Source organism: Siphateles boraxobius, unplaced genomic scaffold (genome assembly GCF_051911475.1).
Source record: "Siphateles boraxobius isolate OS27281-9 unplaced genomic scaffold, OSU_SipBor_1 111, whole genome shotgun sequence".
Classification (NCBI taxonomy): domain Eukaryota; kingdom Metazoa; phylum Chordata; class Actinopteri; order Cypriniformes; family Leuciscidae; genus Siphateles; species Siphateles boraxobius.
Window position 1 is genome coordinate 2252501 of NW_027508713.1, and position 15679 is coordinate 2268179.

At 40.1% G+C, this 15679-nt stretch overlaps 1 protein-coding gene across 2 annotated transcripts in view; it reads right to left on the reverse strand.

The window, feature by feature from the left end:
- The window catches only part of akap8l (A kinase (PRKA) anchor protein 8-like), a 14920-nt gene extending 100 nt beyond the window's left edge, over positions 1 to 14820 (reverse strand). The window contains exons 1-13 of one of the 2 annotated variants that reach the window (XM_077197655.1): positions 14710 to 14820; positions 11639 to 11686; positions 8669 to 8897; positions 6844 to 7342; positions 4825 to 4939; positions 4684 to 4742; positions 4572 to 4605; positions 3870 to 3963; positions 3626 to 3767; positions 2414 to 2519; positions 1834 to 1964; positions 1600 to 1695; positions 1 to 697 (exon numbers count right to left, since the gene is read on the reverse strand). The exon at positions 1 to 697 is cut by the window's left edge and continues 100 nt beyond it. In XM_077197655.1, the coding sequence (XP_077053770.1) occupies positions 332 to 697; positions 1600 to 1695; positions 1834 to 1964; positions 2414 to 2519; positions 3626 to 3767; positions 3870 to 3963; positions 4572 to 4605; positions 4684 to 4742; positions 4825 to 4939; positions 6844 to 7342; positions 8669 to 8897; positions 11639 to 11686; positions 14710 to 14731 (1941 nt within the window). In that variant the 5' untranslated portion in view covers positions 14732 to 14820 and the 3' untranslated portion in view covers positions 1 to 331. Of the gene's footprint in view, positions 698 to 1599; positions 1696 to 1833; positions 1965 to 2413; positions 2520 to 3625; positions 3768 to 3842; positions 3964 to 4571; positions 4606 to 4683; positions 4743 to 4824; positions 4940 to 6843; positions 7343 to 8668; positions 8898 to 11638; positions 11687 to 14709 lie in introns of both variants that reach the window. The other variant, XM_077197646.1, reaches the window with a different exon arrangement.
- Between the last annotated feature and the right edge of the window lie 859 nt (positions 14821 to 15679).

The following is a 15679-nucleotide window of genomic DNA, read 5'->3' on the forward strand; positions in this document are numbered from 1 at the left end:
AAAACGAGCTAAGAAAAAAAAAAACAGAAGGAAATTAAACGTTTTACTTCAGCGTGTAAAGACGTGACAAACTGAAATTATCTCAATAGGCACATCAACAGTCACATGACGCACACGTGTATCTAATCAGGCCAAACAGGACACTGGCGTAGAGGGGGCGGAGCAATCCTGTGATTGGATGAACAAGATGACTGGTCTAATTCTAATTGGTCCTCAGAGTTTATTCTGGGAGATCTGCCCTGACCCAGGGTCAGTTTTCATATAAAGTTCAAAGGAATAGGATGTAGAACTGACTCTCCAAACGAACGCTAATCAGCGGTTTAGTTGACGGCTACTCGACGGGCGCGGCAGCGGCGGCGGCGTTAGCATCTCCTGTCACTCCTGCGTCTGCGTTAACGGAAAGCTCCGCCTCCTCCTCGCCCACCTCCACTCCCTCCACCCCCTCCTCCTCTCCTTCAACCGCCTCCACACCCTCCTCCTCGGTGGCTCCGCCCATATCCATCTTCATTTCCTCGTCATGCCCCTCCCCGTTTCCTACGGCTTCGTCGACAGGCTCCGCCCCCTCAGCTTGAGGCGGCTCCTCTTCCGGTTTGACCTCGTTCAGGCTTTCATTGGTGAGATCGGCCTCGGACACGTCCATCACCATGGAGTCCTCGGGATCCTGGTCGTCCTGGTTACCGTTAAACGGGTTTTCACCCTGCGAATTAAGCGAAAACTCGTTAACGAACAAATCGAGCAATCTCTCAAACATACTGAACGTTTATTAAGAGTTTATTAACTAACTCACCAAACGCTAAAATGTAAAAAATTTGGTAAATAAAATGAACGTTATTGGAGTACTTCTACTTTAATTTCATGCTTAACTCAATAGCAGAGATGCACGATATATCGGCCACATATCAGTATCGGCCAACATATGTTCATTTTTTATGTTATCGTTATCGGCCTGGTAAGAAAATATGTTTGATATATTAAAGCCGATAATGTATTATTTCCTTCAGCTGAGACACTTCAGATGCGCACTGTTCAACATGATGGCTTTGAATAGCTTTTTTATCAGTTGACGGCTTTTAAATATAAAGAATTATCGGCTAACGGTATCAAACTAAATTTTCATATCGGTGCATCCCTACTCAATAGTTGAGTTATTACCATTTCTTTATAATTATCTGCAAATAATAAAAACATCTTGTTTTTTTACTTTTACAACAGCAGCAGAAAAAATTAACAATAGGCAAAATAAATGGACAAAGTTGAATGTTCTCAAATGGAGAACAATGGAATAATAATTGAGTCATTAAACAAATCTAAATTAAAATCTTAATTAAAAAAAAAAAAAAAAATTAAGGTTTGTGTTGTTTAATATGCTAAGGAGTGAAGACAAGTTAACTGGAATAATTAGGTAAACAAAACAGTAGAAACTGATATCTTAAGGAAAAATGCTTAAATATCGGGGTGAAATGGCAATAAAACATTAAATCTACCAAATGCCATATAAAAGAGTCCCAATTTTAAGATGTGGCATTGTTAAAAACAGAAAAAATTACAAAATATGGCTTCATGACTGGCGAAAAGTAATCATAAGTGTATGAGGCGAACCTTCAGGTAGCTCTCGAGTTTCTTGCCGATGACCTTGTGGTTGAGGATGCTGCGCGCCACAGACAGACTCGCCCTCTTGGACTGCTCCATCATGCCCTGACAACACACACACACACACACACACACACACACACACACACACACACACACACACACACACACACACACACACACACACGGGTCAGACCAGCATCTCTCCAGGAGCTCCACACACTGATTTGATGAGGTTTGTACCTTGCGGTTGTAGTTGTGGTCCGAGGACTTGAGGTGTTTCTGGATCAGCATGTACTGCATGGGGATGAACACGTCACACGCCGCGCAGTGAGCCGCCTCCACCTTCTTCATGAAGTGCTCCATGCCCAGATCTACACAGGAAGTGACATCATGAGCTTCAGCAGGGCAGTCACAATGGGTGAAAAGCTAAATTCAAATGTATTTCTTAAACGCAGTCGAATTTAGTAGTTCTTTTTGTGCTCCGGTTACTACCCGAAACCCGAAGTTACATAGTGCCAGTAAAAGCGATACAGACCACGTTAGGCTATGGCAGACGTGTCATTTAACCTATTGTAAATCGATGTACCATCACAAGGGTCTTGGAAATATATGATGAAGGCTGAAAAACTACAAAGTGTTACTTTAAATAAAACAGAATTTCCCTAATGTGCACGCAAGGAAAATTGGGTTACAAAAGTGCATAAAATTGTTGGTGCAGTAACCTGAGCACACACACTTCTACACACAGCGTAATGAACTACAGGACAGGAAATGACATCATAAGAGCTTCGATCCAGATCCCCGTTTGAGGGAAACGTACCTCGGGTCAGATCCTGCTCTTTGAACACCTGACAGATGGTGGCGCTGTGGTTTTCCATCTGTTTCACTCGCTGCTCCGTCTTCTTGAACTTATTGTTCAGATACTCCTATAAAACAAGCGTATCAGTTCACTAATAACCCTTGTGCATCACTTAAAAAAAGTGACATAGGTCCATGGTGGACAAGTCCAAAAACTGTCACACATTTTTAAAGGCCCATGCTAGATTATTGTTCATTATTGATTTATGAACAATATTTTATATAATATATATTTTACGAAACATGTTGAACTCTGAATCTGCTAGAAAATCAGAGCCAGAAATCTAAACAAGTTGTGTTCCAGATTTGAGGTTGAGCTCTCAAAACATGAGCCAAATTTTTCCCATTATATGCCAGTAAAACTCCACTGGGAGAGTAATTGGATTTGTAATTTGCAGTTGTGTTTCTCTCTCAAATATTACAAGCACACATTTTTTTATTACACGCATACAAACCACACTCTGACATCCACACCAACACACCCACACAATTCTAGCTGCATAATTTATAATATGAAGCAGCAGAAAACAGCAATAAACCGCGGGTCCCCTTACATCGACGTTTCTACGGTGGCCCTGAACGGATAAATTTCGTCACTATGTTGTTCTTTGTGCAAGGAAACTCCTAAAGTCAGCGAATAAAACACTGACACAATGATGAACAAGTCACAATATTCGCAAAAACATAATTTTACTGAATAATTAAGTAAACAATTTCTTAATTTATCTTTGTAAAGAAACATTATTGCTGAACTGGCTACTCTCTGCAGTCACTTCCTGTCGGCCACCGTAACTTCTGTTGGGTGCAATTCACAACCTCACCACTAGATGCTGCTAGAACTTACACACTGCACCTTTAAATGGCCTGGGATTAAAAATTGCAGTTTTAATGGGTTTCAATGGGGACATTTTTGCCCAAAAGTTGCTGAGGGGAATTTTGTGTTTCTAGAGCAAAACAGATTTTTAAAGAAAATGGGGGTGAAATAGTAAAATTCATTATGTAACTTATGTATGGAACTTTATACACCACTGAAAACGATGCATGGGGATGTTTATGTTATTGCATTTCTGTCAACAGATCCTCCTAAATATGGACCTTTGACACAGGCAAAAAAAAAAAAGGAACTGAAAGACAAATATGTTGAAAAGTATGTCAAAAAGGGAAGCGCCCACACCTGCAGGAAGTCGGTGGTGGGCTTTGACAGCTGATTGGACAGGAACTTGAAATGGTCCTTGTGGAACTTGCTCTCAAGGTGGGCGTCCATGTCCTCGCTGTAGAAGGAGCGAAACTTGCAGACAGAGCAGGCGAAGGTCACCCTGGGAACGAGCGCAGACACGTGAACCTCTCACACCCCAGAACACACACCATGCACGGACAGCAAAGAACCTGACCTGTGAGCAGACACTTTGACCCCTGACCTTTCAAAGAAGCCCCTCCTCTTCCTGATTTTAGATCCAGGGGGTGGAGTCTGCTTCGCCTTGGCCTGAGCTCCCTCGTCCTGATTGGATGTTGCTAATGAGAGAGAGAAACGCACGTCATTGTGAGAAAATCAAAACAAGTTGTGTTCCAAATTTGAGCTTGATATCTCAAAAAATGAGCTTTCAGTTTTTAGTTTGCCTGCAGTACCAAACGCTTCCACTAGAGGAAATTAATCTCATTCATTTCCAATACACTCAGTTTTGACCGCGAGGAGCTCAAGTGTAACTATTTCTTTCGAGACCATTTAACCATCAACTTAAAGTCAAAGTCACAGCATTAGCAACGCATTTAACTTCCATAATGTCAAGAATTGCTGGGTGAAAAGATATTAAGTAAAAAATGATTAGAGGAATTTGGGTTAAATTAGAGACGACTTAATAGAAAGAACTGGGATTTCATTGGGCGTAAACTAGATCGTCTGCATGTCAGTTAATGGACCAATCAGAAACAGCTGGAGGGAAGACAATCCATTTTTTCAGTATTTCTCGTTAGATTTGTCCACTAGAGTGTTAAAAAACAGGTTGACTGATACGGATTTCTTTATGGCTGATAATATCTTAGGAGAGTGGGGCAGGCACATATTTATACACTGAAATTTATATTCAATTGAATAATTGCAGAAGAAACCACAAGAAACTCACCAGCACTCTCTCCTCCATCTTGTGATCTGGAGTCCTGAAGAGCAGAGAGAAACGTTAGTTGCGTTTCTGGAACGGTAAATGACACAAACGACTGAAATAAACGTGAACGTACAGCAGTGACAGCTTCGTTCGCCTCCTCCGAATCCCGCTTGTGTTCTTCTTTGGCGGCTTCTGAAACACAACACACTTATGAACACAGACACACAGAGACGGCAGGAGACCAGAAGGCATCATGGGACGCGGGTGTGCTTACCGGTGGCCCTCCTCTCCCTCGCGGTCTCGGTTTTGCCCATCTTGGACTCGGGCTCGTCGTTGGCGCTCAGGGTCTGTTTCCGCTTCTTCTGTCCATCGCGCTGGGACTTCACCTGCTGCGTAACATCATCACATATGCAAATGAGATCGGAGGTCATGTGCGTTTGTGTAGTCATGAAGGTGAGTCAATGATGAGAGTATCTACAACAGGTGTGTTCGACTTTGGCACGCGACACTTGCTATCGAAAAACCGCGAGCATTCAAGAGCTGTCGGCTGGTGTATATAGTGTCATATTTATCAAACTGATAAAAAAAATATATAGATCCAACTTTTTGGCATTTAAATAGTTAATAATTGTTATAATAGTTTAGGCTTTTAACACATCTTTCCTTCGCGGGGCAAAATTACACGAAGCCCATAAATTAAACTTAAAAAATTTTTTGTCCAGAAAGCTTATTTGATCTCATTGTTACATTTTTTTCTATTTTTTAATGCAATTTTTGGGGGAGATTTATTTTTATTTTTTTACCTTTAAATTACTAGATTTGATCGATAAATAAATAGTAATTTAAGCACATTCTTCACATTATTTAAACACAATTTCATGCATAAACCTTTTAAAGGGATAGTTCACCCTAAAAATGTAAATTCTGTCAGTAATTACTCTCCCTCATGTTGTTCAACCCCGTAAGACCTTCGTTCATCTTCGAAAAACGAACTAAGATATTTTTGATTAAATCTGAGAGCTGGATCACTCCTCCATAGGCTTCTACGGGATTGACACTTGTTCCCCAAAAAGTTATTTAAGATATCGTTAAAATAGTCCAAGTGACTACAGTGGCTCAATCTTAAGTTTATCAAGCAACAAGAATACTTTGTGCGCAAAAAAACACAAAAATAACGACTTTATTTCAACTATTCATGTCCTTCTCTGTGGGCCTCGAGTCAGTTCACTAGTGTAACAGCGCAGCGCTTCTGTGTTGTACGTCACACGCATCACACACATGACCAGCGTCGCCCAATACTGAGCCTACGTGTGACGTAGCACTACGCTATCACACTACGCTAACTGACTCGAGGCCCACAGAGAAGGAAATGAACAGTTGAAATAAAGTCGTTATTTTTTGTTTGTTTTTGCGCACAAAAAGTATTCTCGTCGCTTGATAAACTTAATATTGAGCCACTGTAGTCACTTGCACTATTTTAACGATGTCTTTAATAACTTTTCGGGGCTGGCAAGTTCCAAACCCTGAAGAAACCTATGGAGGAGTGATCCAGCTCTCAGATTTAATCAAAAATATCTTAATTCGTGTTCCGAAGATGAACGAAGGTCTTACGGGGTTGGAACAACATGAGGGTGAGTAAATACTGACAGAATTTTCTTTTTTGGGTGAACTATCACTTTAATTCAGCTCAAAATATCTTGCATTGGGTCTTTGCCGACCTCTTGTGGAAAAAAATTATATAACAATATTTCATGACTCTAGGATGGCCTTATAGCTCTATATGGAGAAAATGAGCGGTTCCGCTGGGTCCTAAAGTCAGTTCTCTTCGGTATGCATTCAAAAAAACAGACATTATAAAATTCATTTTGGTAAAGTTTTAGCATTTCTAAAGCATTTGAGCATTTTTAGGTTTTTCTGTGTACTGAAGCATCCTCGCATTACATTCATTCCTAAAGGGGTCAAATTGACCCGGTATTTAAGAACCACAAAACTTGTGTATTTGACACCTTTGCTACGATAAAAACACTTTACGTCGTTACGAGAACCAGAATGTCTCGGTTTTTAACTCCTTGCCGAAGTCGAACACACCTAGCGTTATTTTAAATGTGAACTATCCCTTTAACACACCCATTATCGCCACCCTGTAATCATGTGACTCTTTACAGTGTAAGAGGTCAAATGTGGGGCAGGCTGGGGCTCCTCCAGGGGTTGTTTGTTTGGTGGGATGAATGCGCTTGATTGGCTCTGCTGATCTCTCAGCCCCGCCCCCCCGCAGGGAGTGGGAGGTACTTACTCGGTTCAGGGGTCTCTTGCGGCCGCGCTGCCGGTTGGCCCTCGGGCCCCCTCCAAAGCTCCGGAAGTCCTGGGGCCCGCGCTGGGACTGGAAGGCCCCGCTGTCAGGGTACATGCGGTTGGCCAGCAGCGAGGGCAGCTTTCCTCGCCCCGCGGGGGAGTGGCCTTGGCCACCGCCCCGCCCACTTCCGGAGGAGGAGTCCTGCCTGCGGCTGTAGCCGCGCCCTCCTGAAGCTCCGCCCCTTCGTGGGGATCTTTGCCCCGCCCCCCAGTTGGAGCCCGAGAAGGCGGAGTCTCGATTCGACCGCATTTTGGCAGATCCGAATCCGTCAAAGCCAGACCCGCCCCCTCCAGCTCCGCCCATGACCCCAAAGGCCACGCCTCCGCGCTGGGCCATCATGTCGCCCCGGGAGTCGCTGTACCCAAAGCTACCGGATCTGTAGAGATCTCGGGGGCCGAGGGAGGCGGAGCGCGAGTCGAAAGACTCGTATTGGTCAAACCTGCAGAGGGAGGGAGGCGCAGAGCAAAGGTCAAGTGGGGGACCGACCATCGGCTGCATTTTCATCATGAGCTCTCAGATGACAAACAAACTCAAACCCTTCCACAGACACGTTGTTTGTTTCTCAGGTGCATTGTGGGAAGGCTGTGGAAAAGCTTCAGAATGACTGGTTGCACAGATGGACATATAAGGCAACAAAGTAGAAACAGTGAGATAGCAGGGACTTCTGGGGGTCTGTGAGGGCGTCGTTAGCATTATCTGGGATGCTAGATCTGGACGTCTGAACATGAAACATGTTTTTGTGTGTTCAAATGGTCAGGAGGGCATTTAAAAAGAACGGCAACTGCTTTATAAGTGTTCTAAACAAAAACTGAGCATTACCGTAGACAGCAAATCATGAAAAAAAAAACGTCCTCAGGGTAGACGCCACATAACTTTGTTAAATTTAAGATGTACACTAGCGTAGAGGAGTCTCTTTTGCTCACCAAGGCTGTGTTCATTTGCTCAAGAATACTGTAAAAACAGTGAAATATTATTCCAATGTAATACATCTGTTTTCTGCGGTCTGTGAGGGCGTCGTTAGCATTATCTGGGACGCTAGATCTGTGAGGGACGTCTGAACATGAAACGGGTTTTTGTGCATATTCAAATGGTCAGGAGGGCATTTAAAAGAACGGCAACTGCTTTAAGTGTTTTAACCAAGAACTGAGCATAATCATTAAAAACAACTTCCTCAGGGTAGACGCCACATTTAACTTTTTAGAAAAACTTCTGAGGGAACACTAGAATCTCTTCTGCTCACCAAGGCTGCGTTTATTTTGTCAAAAATACAGTAAAAACAGTGAAATATTATGTAATCAGCTGTTTTCTATGTGAATATATAGTAAAGTGTAATGTAATGCTGTGATCAAAGCTGAATTTTCAGCATCATTACTCCAGTCTTCAGTGTCACATGATCCTTCAGAAATCATTCTAATATGATGATTTGATGCTCGAGAAACATTTTGTTCTGTTGAGCAAACGTGTCGCTACAGTACAACAGACTGAACGCGTTTCCCTCACAGCCTCGGTTTCATTCGTAAAAAAAATCAAAATGGCATCTACCCCGACTAGCCCCCAAAATGACACCTAGACAGGATCTTGTCCAAATTTACAGTAAATTATCACCAATTATATTATCAAACAAACTTGCACGACATGAGAAAATAATTGATCTGAACTATTTTGAGAGTAAAATTGTATATGCATACAACATTTTAATACGCAAAAAAGCATAAACCCTGCACTCGAAGACGTGCAAGAGCTTGGTGTGCTGATGTGTGTGTACCTCTCCCGAGTGCTGCTCTTCATGCCTCCCTCCAGCTGCGTGAGCATGTCCAGGCGCTGGTTGATCTTGGCGATGACGGCGTCTGCGGTGGCGCCGGAGGACAGCAGAGATCCTCCTGAGAGACCTCTCTTCATGCGCTCGCTGGAGCCGTACCCCCCGCTGCCGCCGAACCCCCCGCTGCCCCCCGACATCGAATCCTTATAGCCGTACAGGTCGTAATTGCCCGAGCCTGAGCCAGAACAGAGCACGATCATCCACAGAACCACATGAAGACACAACTAGGGTTGTCGCGGTGAAGGATTTTCCTTTGCGGTAACTTAATAGCGGGATATGCGCTATTTTTCACCATTTATTTATTTGTTGCTATATAAATAAGTGTTACGATGTGGTCAGCGTGCACAAAAACTAGGACATTTTCAGTAACCAATGTAACCGAAACTAAACGGCGTCTCTGCGCATTGAAAGGCTGTCACTCAGTGCGCAGTTACAACTGATAGCAGCGGACACGAGCGCTCAGCTTGATTTAAAAACAACCGATTCTAGCGGTAGATCTCTTATTTAATAGCGAACTAAATGAAGTATCTTCTAGTTAACTGGAGATGTTTTATTTATTTGTATTATGTACATCCGTACCTCAATGTTTCAAAAAGTGAATGTGTGTGAAACGTGTGTGTGACGCCAATCGGACGTTAATGTTTTATTCAGTCTATTTGAAAGTTAAGCTAATAATAACATGTTGCATTCTATGCGGCTTTATTTCATTTTTTAAGTTACATAGACTGCCTCCAGTTTTCCTCAACTTGACTAATTAAGAGGCGATATTTGACCGGCATCCTTTTTTTCTAGCGGAAACTCTGGTGAATCATGAAACCGTTCATTCAACGAACACATTCAAGAACGCGGAGTCATTAAAAAATAGATGCAATGAAACAAGGTGTTAATTATTTTTAACTTTGAGCTCCACTTTTCAAGGCTCAGCTGATGCTTCACTTAATAGAGACCAATGGCATTGATTCAATGCGTGACTTCCTCGCGCTGTCCAGCGCTGCCATCGATGCCATTTATGGTAAATACCCGTAAACGTTAAAAGGATGATACGTAGGGCTGCACGATTCATGCTAAAATGTGAATCACGATTTTTCTCCATGGGAATTGAGATCACGATTCTCATTTTTTCAACCAAAATTTACTGCACTCAAGTACAAAAAAAACCAACAAAAACACAGGACATTCAGTATAATAAAGTGCAGGAGTAACAAAAAATTCTCTCTTTACTTTATTTTAGACCCCTTAAAGTGAATCATTTTAAAGCTTTATGTTGTTGAGCATAAGATAACATTAACATCTACAATAATAAATAAAAATAACTAAACAGAAGCTGTGCTTTTTGCTCCAATTTGCACCGAACCGTAAAGGTTCTTGGCCAAGAACACTAAGCTACCAACATTTTGATGTTTCAGGGAGGAACGCAGGCATGTTACAATGTTCCCCCTGTGCTAAAACCCTTTCTGATGTGGGACTTGTAACAGTGATAATAGGTATTTCCTCGCCAGCACAGACAGTTTTGGATATTGCTTTTATAGAAGTTTGTTTCGTCTAGCCGCTGGTACTTTGTGATTTAGCAGTTTTGTTTTTAACCATCTCATACTGTAGTTTAGGATAAGTTTTTAATTGAGATAAGTTTTATAATATAACTTTGCTTTTAATTTATTACTTAAAGCTCACTTGAATTTTTTCGATAGCTACATTAAAAACTAATAGCCTAACTGATAAAGTTCACTCATTATTTAAAACAAGTCAACAGCCATTAATAAAATAAGAACAAATACAAAAATTACAAGCAGAGATGAATACTAAATAAAGTTTACAAAAGTCTAACAGTAGTATTAGGTACAGAAATTAAGCCTAAATGTAAAATAACACTTTGATCACTGTATAAATTGAATATAGTTTCATCTTTGTTAAAGCTGTATTTTGTTGTTTTATTAATATCAATAACACAGAAAACAGTGTATGTATATATTAAGTGTGTGCTGTCACTTTAAGACCGACTGCACAGACTGGAAAAAAATGACAAACATCCATTTCTTTCTCAACTGTTCACTTATGACATAAACGAGAGAATAGTTGTTGAGACGTTCATTTAGACAGGTATTTTGACAATTTTGTGTTTGTGTCGTGTCCGTTCAAGGGAATCAATTCTGTATTCGAGCGCTGCCTGACACGCGCCCCTCTCTCTCTCTGCTTCGAGTGTGTGTGGCTGGGGGCTGTGCGCACAGATAACGCGCGGTTTTCGTCTCTTCTTCTGCGATTAAAATTGTTTGAATGTGTAAATTGGGAAAACAATAGGCTAAATGATAAACTTTCACTCTATGATGGTTATATTTAGCGGCTAATCCGCGAATCACATACGTGCCGAACCGCAGAACCGAAGTGCGATCCATTCCACCTTTAGCGCGATATCTCGTTGAATATCATTGGCAGAATCGTAGAAATGCAGGATTAAGATCGCATGGGGGGTTGAATCCAGATTGCGATCTTTTAACGATTAATCGTGCAGCCCTAATGATACGACAAATATTTCGCTTTCCTTTGAAACTGCAACCTTTTCACAAATATATATGACTTGACCTCAAAGACAGACGCAGGTAATCGCACGCGCTCAGTCAATCTCTCATTCACTGTCTGAGAAAATCCACGAAACCTCTGTACAAATCACCACGATAAACAGTCTTGTTATCATTATTAACTTATTTAACACTCAACACACATGCACAAATTTTAAAGAAGGTTACAGCTAGCCTTACAAAAAAAGAAAACACGCGAATATCACGGCTACTTGCATTTCTCTGCGGTTCGCTTGTCAGTAACGTGATATAGTAACTACAATATTGCGGTTATCGCGACAGCCCTAAACACAACACACACAACTCTGCTGGATTAATGCATGTAAACTAAAGTGTGTCTCACCTCGGGACGATCCTCCTCCTCCTCCTGATCCTCCCCATCCAGAGAATCCTGAACAGATTATAAACGTACACATGATGCACAGAAAACATCTCAAAGTATTAGGGATAAACCGATATTGGCAGACAAATCTAAATTTGTGAAAGCCTGATAACAAAACAAAAGTTTCACTATTAATAGCACACAGTAATATAGGCCTATTATATTTCATTATAATGTTTAGGGCTGCAACTAACGATTATTTTGATAATCGATTAATCGGACGATTATTTTTTCGATTAATCGGATAGAAATTAAATTAGATTTTTTTTTTAATTATAACTAAATAAAACCGTAAATCAGGGTATTTATGTGTAAAAGTGTACTTTAAAAAGTGCAAAAGCCACACATTGAGTTTTACTAATATCAATATTTGCATTGTTTTTAATGATAATTGCTGATGGCAAGTTGACAAACATGATTATTGTTAAAAAAATGATATCCAACATATTATGTTTTAACACAATTTTTGTTAAAACAAATTTACACAGACATGTTGTTCAGATGTGAATATCTGAACTAAAAACAAACTAAAAACATCTAAAATATATAATTCATTTAATTTTTATTTAAAATTAATTATATATAAGGAATATAAGGATAAAGAATATAATATATATTATATATATATAATATATAAAAGAATAATATAAGGATTAAATAAATATAGAAAGACTGAAAACAATTGTGTGAATGTAGAGCCGCAGTAGATCGCGTTTGAAAAACAATTAAAACTTAGTAGACAAATGCTATAAAAAGAGAACGGAATGGAGGTAACGTTACCCAGCAAGCTAACAGGCTTGAGTAAAGGACAGGAGAAATTATGCATTAGTGCACAAGCATTCGCTGAAAACCACTGAGTACAGTGACTAAAAAACAATATTTTACTGCTGCTGTTATTAACTGCCTTTGTATTTAATGCTTCACTTTGTAAAGACCGTTTTAATTTAACCTATTTCTGCGGTAGCGCTATTTTAATCCATCACTTACGTTGCGAGCGAACTGATTGCGCAACCTGATGCTCGAGACAAAATACAGACATCCCGGAAGTCCCGGGAGTCTCCCGCATATTGATTGCGGCTCCCTGATGCCCGCGAATTAGTTCAAACTCCCGAAATCTAGATCGCGCAAGCAAGAGCGCGCATGCGAGACAGAAGAGACTGCTCCAAACCGTGTAGCGCGCGCGCTCGGCAGAGCGCCTGAGGGAGAGAGACCTTGCGTGTGTGTGCGTACCAGTAAACGCTCCCCGTGACGTAAGCAGACCAACTAATCGATAATGACATTTGTTGACAACGATTTTCATAATCGATTATAATCGATTTTATCGATTAGTTGTTGCAGCCCTAATAATGTTATGTAGTCGACATGACAGCACATTGCACTTATCTGTATTTTCCTTTTTTGAAGTGATTAGAATCCTATTTCTATCATCTGAAGTCTCTAAGCTGAAGGAAATACATCGGCTTTAATATACCAGCTAAATGTTCTTATTGTGGCGATAACAAAAAAATGAACATATACTGTATCGACCCATACTGATATGGTGGCCGATATATTGTGCATCCCTACACTTAAGTCGTCACTCTTTTCAAAAGCTGATAACCCAACTGTATCATATTTGATGCATGAGTTAGAGGCCTATAAATGGTATGATATTTGCACTCAATCTCCTCCAGTCTTCTGATTGAGAGTTTAGACTGTTTTATCAAGTAAGAGTCTGTTAGTTAGTATGATTGTACAAACGTCCTCCTTCAGCTCGTGCTTCACGTGTCTTTTTGTTGTCAAATCTGACCTGAATTTATCAAGGAAACGCAAGAATAACTTTGATATTGAAGGTAATAAATTCAGCTGGACTGAAGCAGGTTCACTTGGTTATCCAGATAGAAAAATCATGAGTATATCAAATATGATCCAAGGGTTATTTGTTCATCTCTCGATCATCACTGTATTGCATTATGTTTTAAAACTATAGTCCATAAAACTAAGCATTAAAGATAATTTTACTAAAATATTATTGACCGATATTGATATGCATTTTATGTCTATTATAAAATTATCCCATTGTTTTGCATTAGAAGCATCAGTCCAAATAAATATATTTGTCCAAACATGAACGCTTACAGGCCAGTATGGATGATATAGGCTATAGGCCAGTGTCCAGTGTAATTAGGGGGAGGGGCATTCACTCAAAATAACATTTGATTGGACAGAAATGTAAATCTAACCATTTAGACATAATGATGTTAACTATTATTCGGTCCGTTTTCCTGAGAGAAAGCGTATAGAGTTGAACTTATGCAGGTTCAGTAGACATGAATTTAAAGCCACAAAAGAACAATAGCATGAGATCTTTTTAGATAGCAGTACACTCAAATAACTGTAAATCCTGTGGATTAACACTGATATCCAAACAATCAACCGATAAATCGCACAATAGAGCAGCAGAATGGAAACGGCAGCCATTTTACGACAAAACGCCCCCATTTCACCGATCCAACACTCGGTCTATAACAACTGTAATGAACGTGTGGGGAGAAAATATGGCGATTCTTCCCCTTCGATTCGCCATTTTAGACGCCAAAGAGCAGAATTTATCGCTGCGCGTGAACTCGAGCAATCGGGTCTCGTGTAAACCATTTCACAACAGAAAATCACTCACAAGAATAAATATTATTAGTTTGATCAATTTAGCAATACGTTAATGGTTCGGGTCTCGAAAATCGCGTTCGTGTGCGCGCTTCCGCAAGCAGACGTTAACAATGGGATTCACGTCGATATTTACAACAATCGATGAAAATACGCTTTATATATAAATACTTGCACAAAAGGAAACTGACTGATTAATAAGGTGTGTATGAATGATTAAAAAGTGTTTTCCGCTTCATTTCGACCTGCGCCATTTCAAGCACACAGCGATTCATCGAACTGCGTTAACGTTACTCAAATACAGAGTAATACATGATGCCAGCATAGAAACGATTACATTAAACATATAGAGATGCTTATTTAAAGTGAATAAAGATTAAATCACTAACCTGAAGAATATCCTCGATCCATCCTGCTGCAGTGTTTAGTGTAGGTGTGACTGAAAACGAAGCGGTCAGGCCAGTATCAGGCAGCGTAGACTCCGCCCAATGAGGAGCGTGGCTACATGATTGACACGTGAACGAACCAATAATCGACTCCCTGCGGCCGGAAATAGCATTCATTATTTCAAAACAAAAGTGTGTATTTCTTTTACTGTCTATGGTATTTCACTGTTATGTCTGGGATTTAACTGTTGAATTTAACCCTTAAACAGGCAAGAGTGGAAAATGCTAAGCAAAAAATAATGTCATGTCACTTTTTATATCACCTGGACTTAAATTAAACATATCCAAAATAATTTTTTTTAAAATGTTATATATTTTGGATTTTATGAGTTGTGTCTCCTGAGACACGTTGCCTGATTAGTGTATAAAAAAGGACCGATGTTAACTGTTACTCCCACTGCATGTTTAAAACAACTATATCCCATACTTCACCTGATCTAATGTTGAGAAATTATATATCATTCGAAAGCTTACGAACTCAAGATTCAGCCCGTGAAACCCGTTTTGAAATTGGACGTTGCGTTACCATAGAAACGGTACTCTAAATTCTTTTATCGGGCTCCTCCCCTTTTGGGCATCGTCATGTTAAAACCTTTTCTAATCTTGACAAAACACATATTGTCAGAAAGGTCTGAGTCTCAAGGTTCCATATTTTGTGCAGAAGTGATATTTGGTCAGAAATGTATTAATTTGTTATGGCAGAATGCATACAATTAAATTCAATGGAATGTAAGTCACCCGGTGGCTATTTTTAGTTTTATGCCTAAACAAAATCTCATGGGAACTTCAATTTTTGTGACATCAACTTCAAATTTGGAACACAACTTGGTTAGATATATGGCTTTGATTTTATAGTAATTTTATAGTAAAACAATATTTAGTAAAATACATATTTTATATAAAAGAAAAAGTA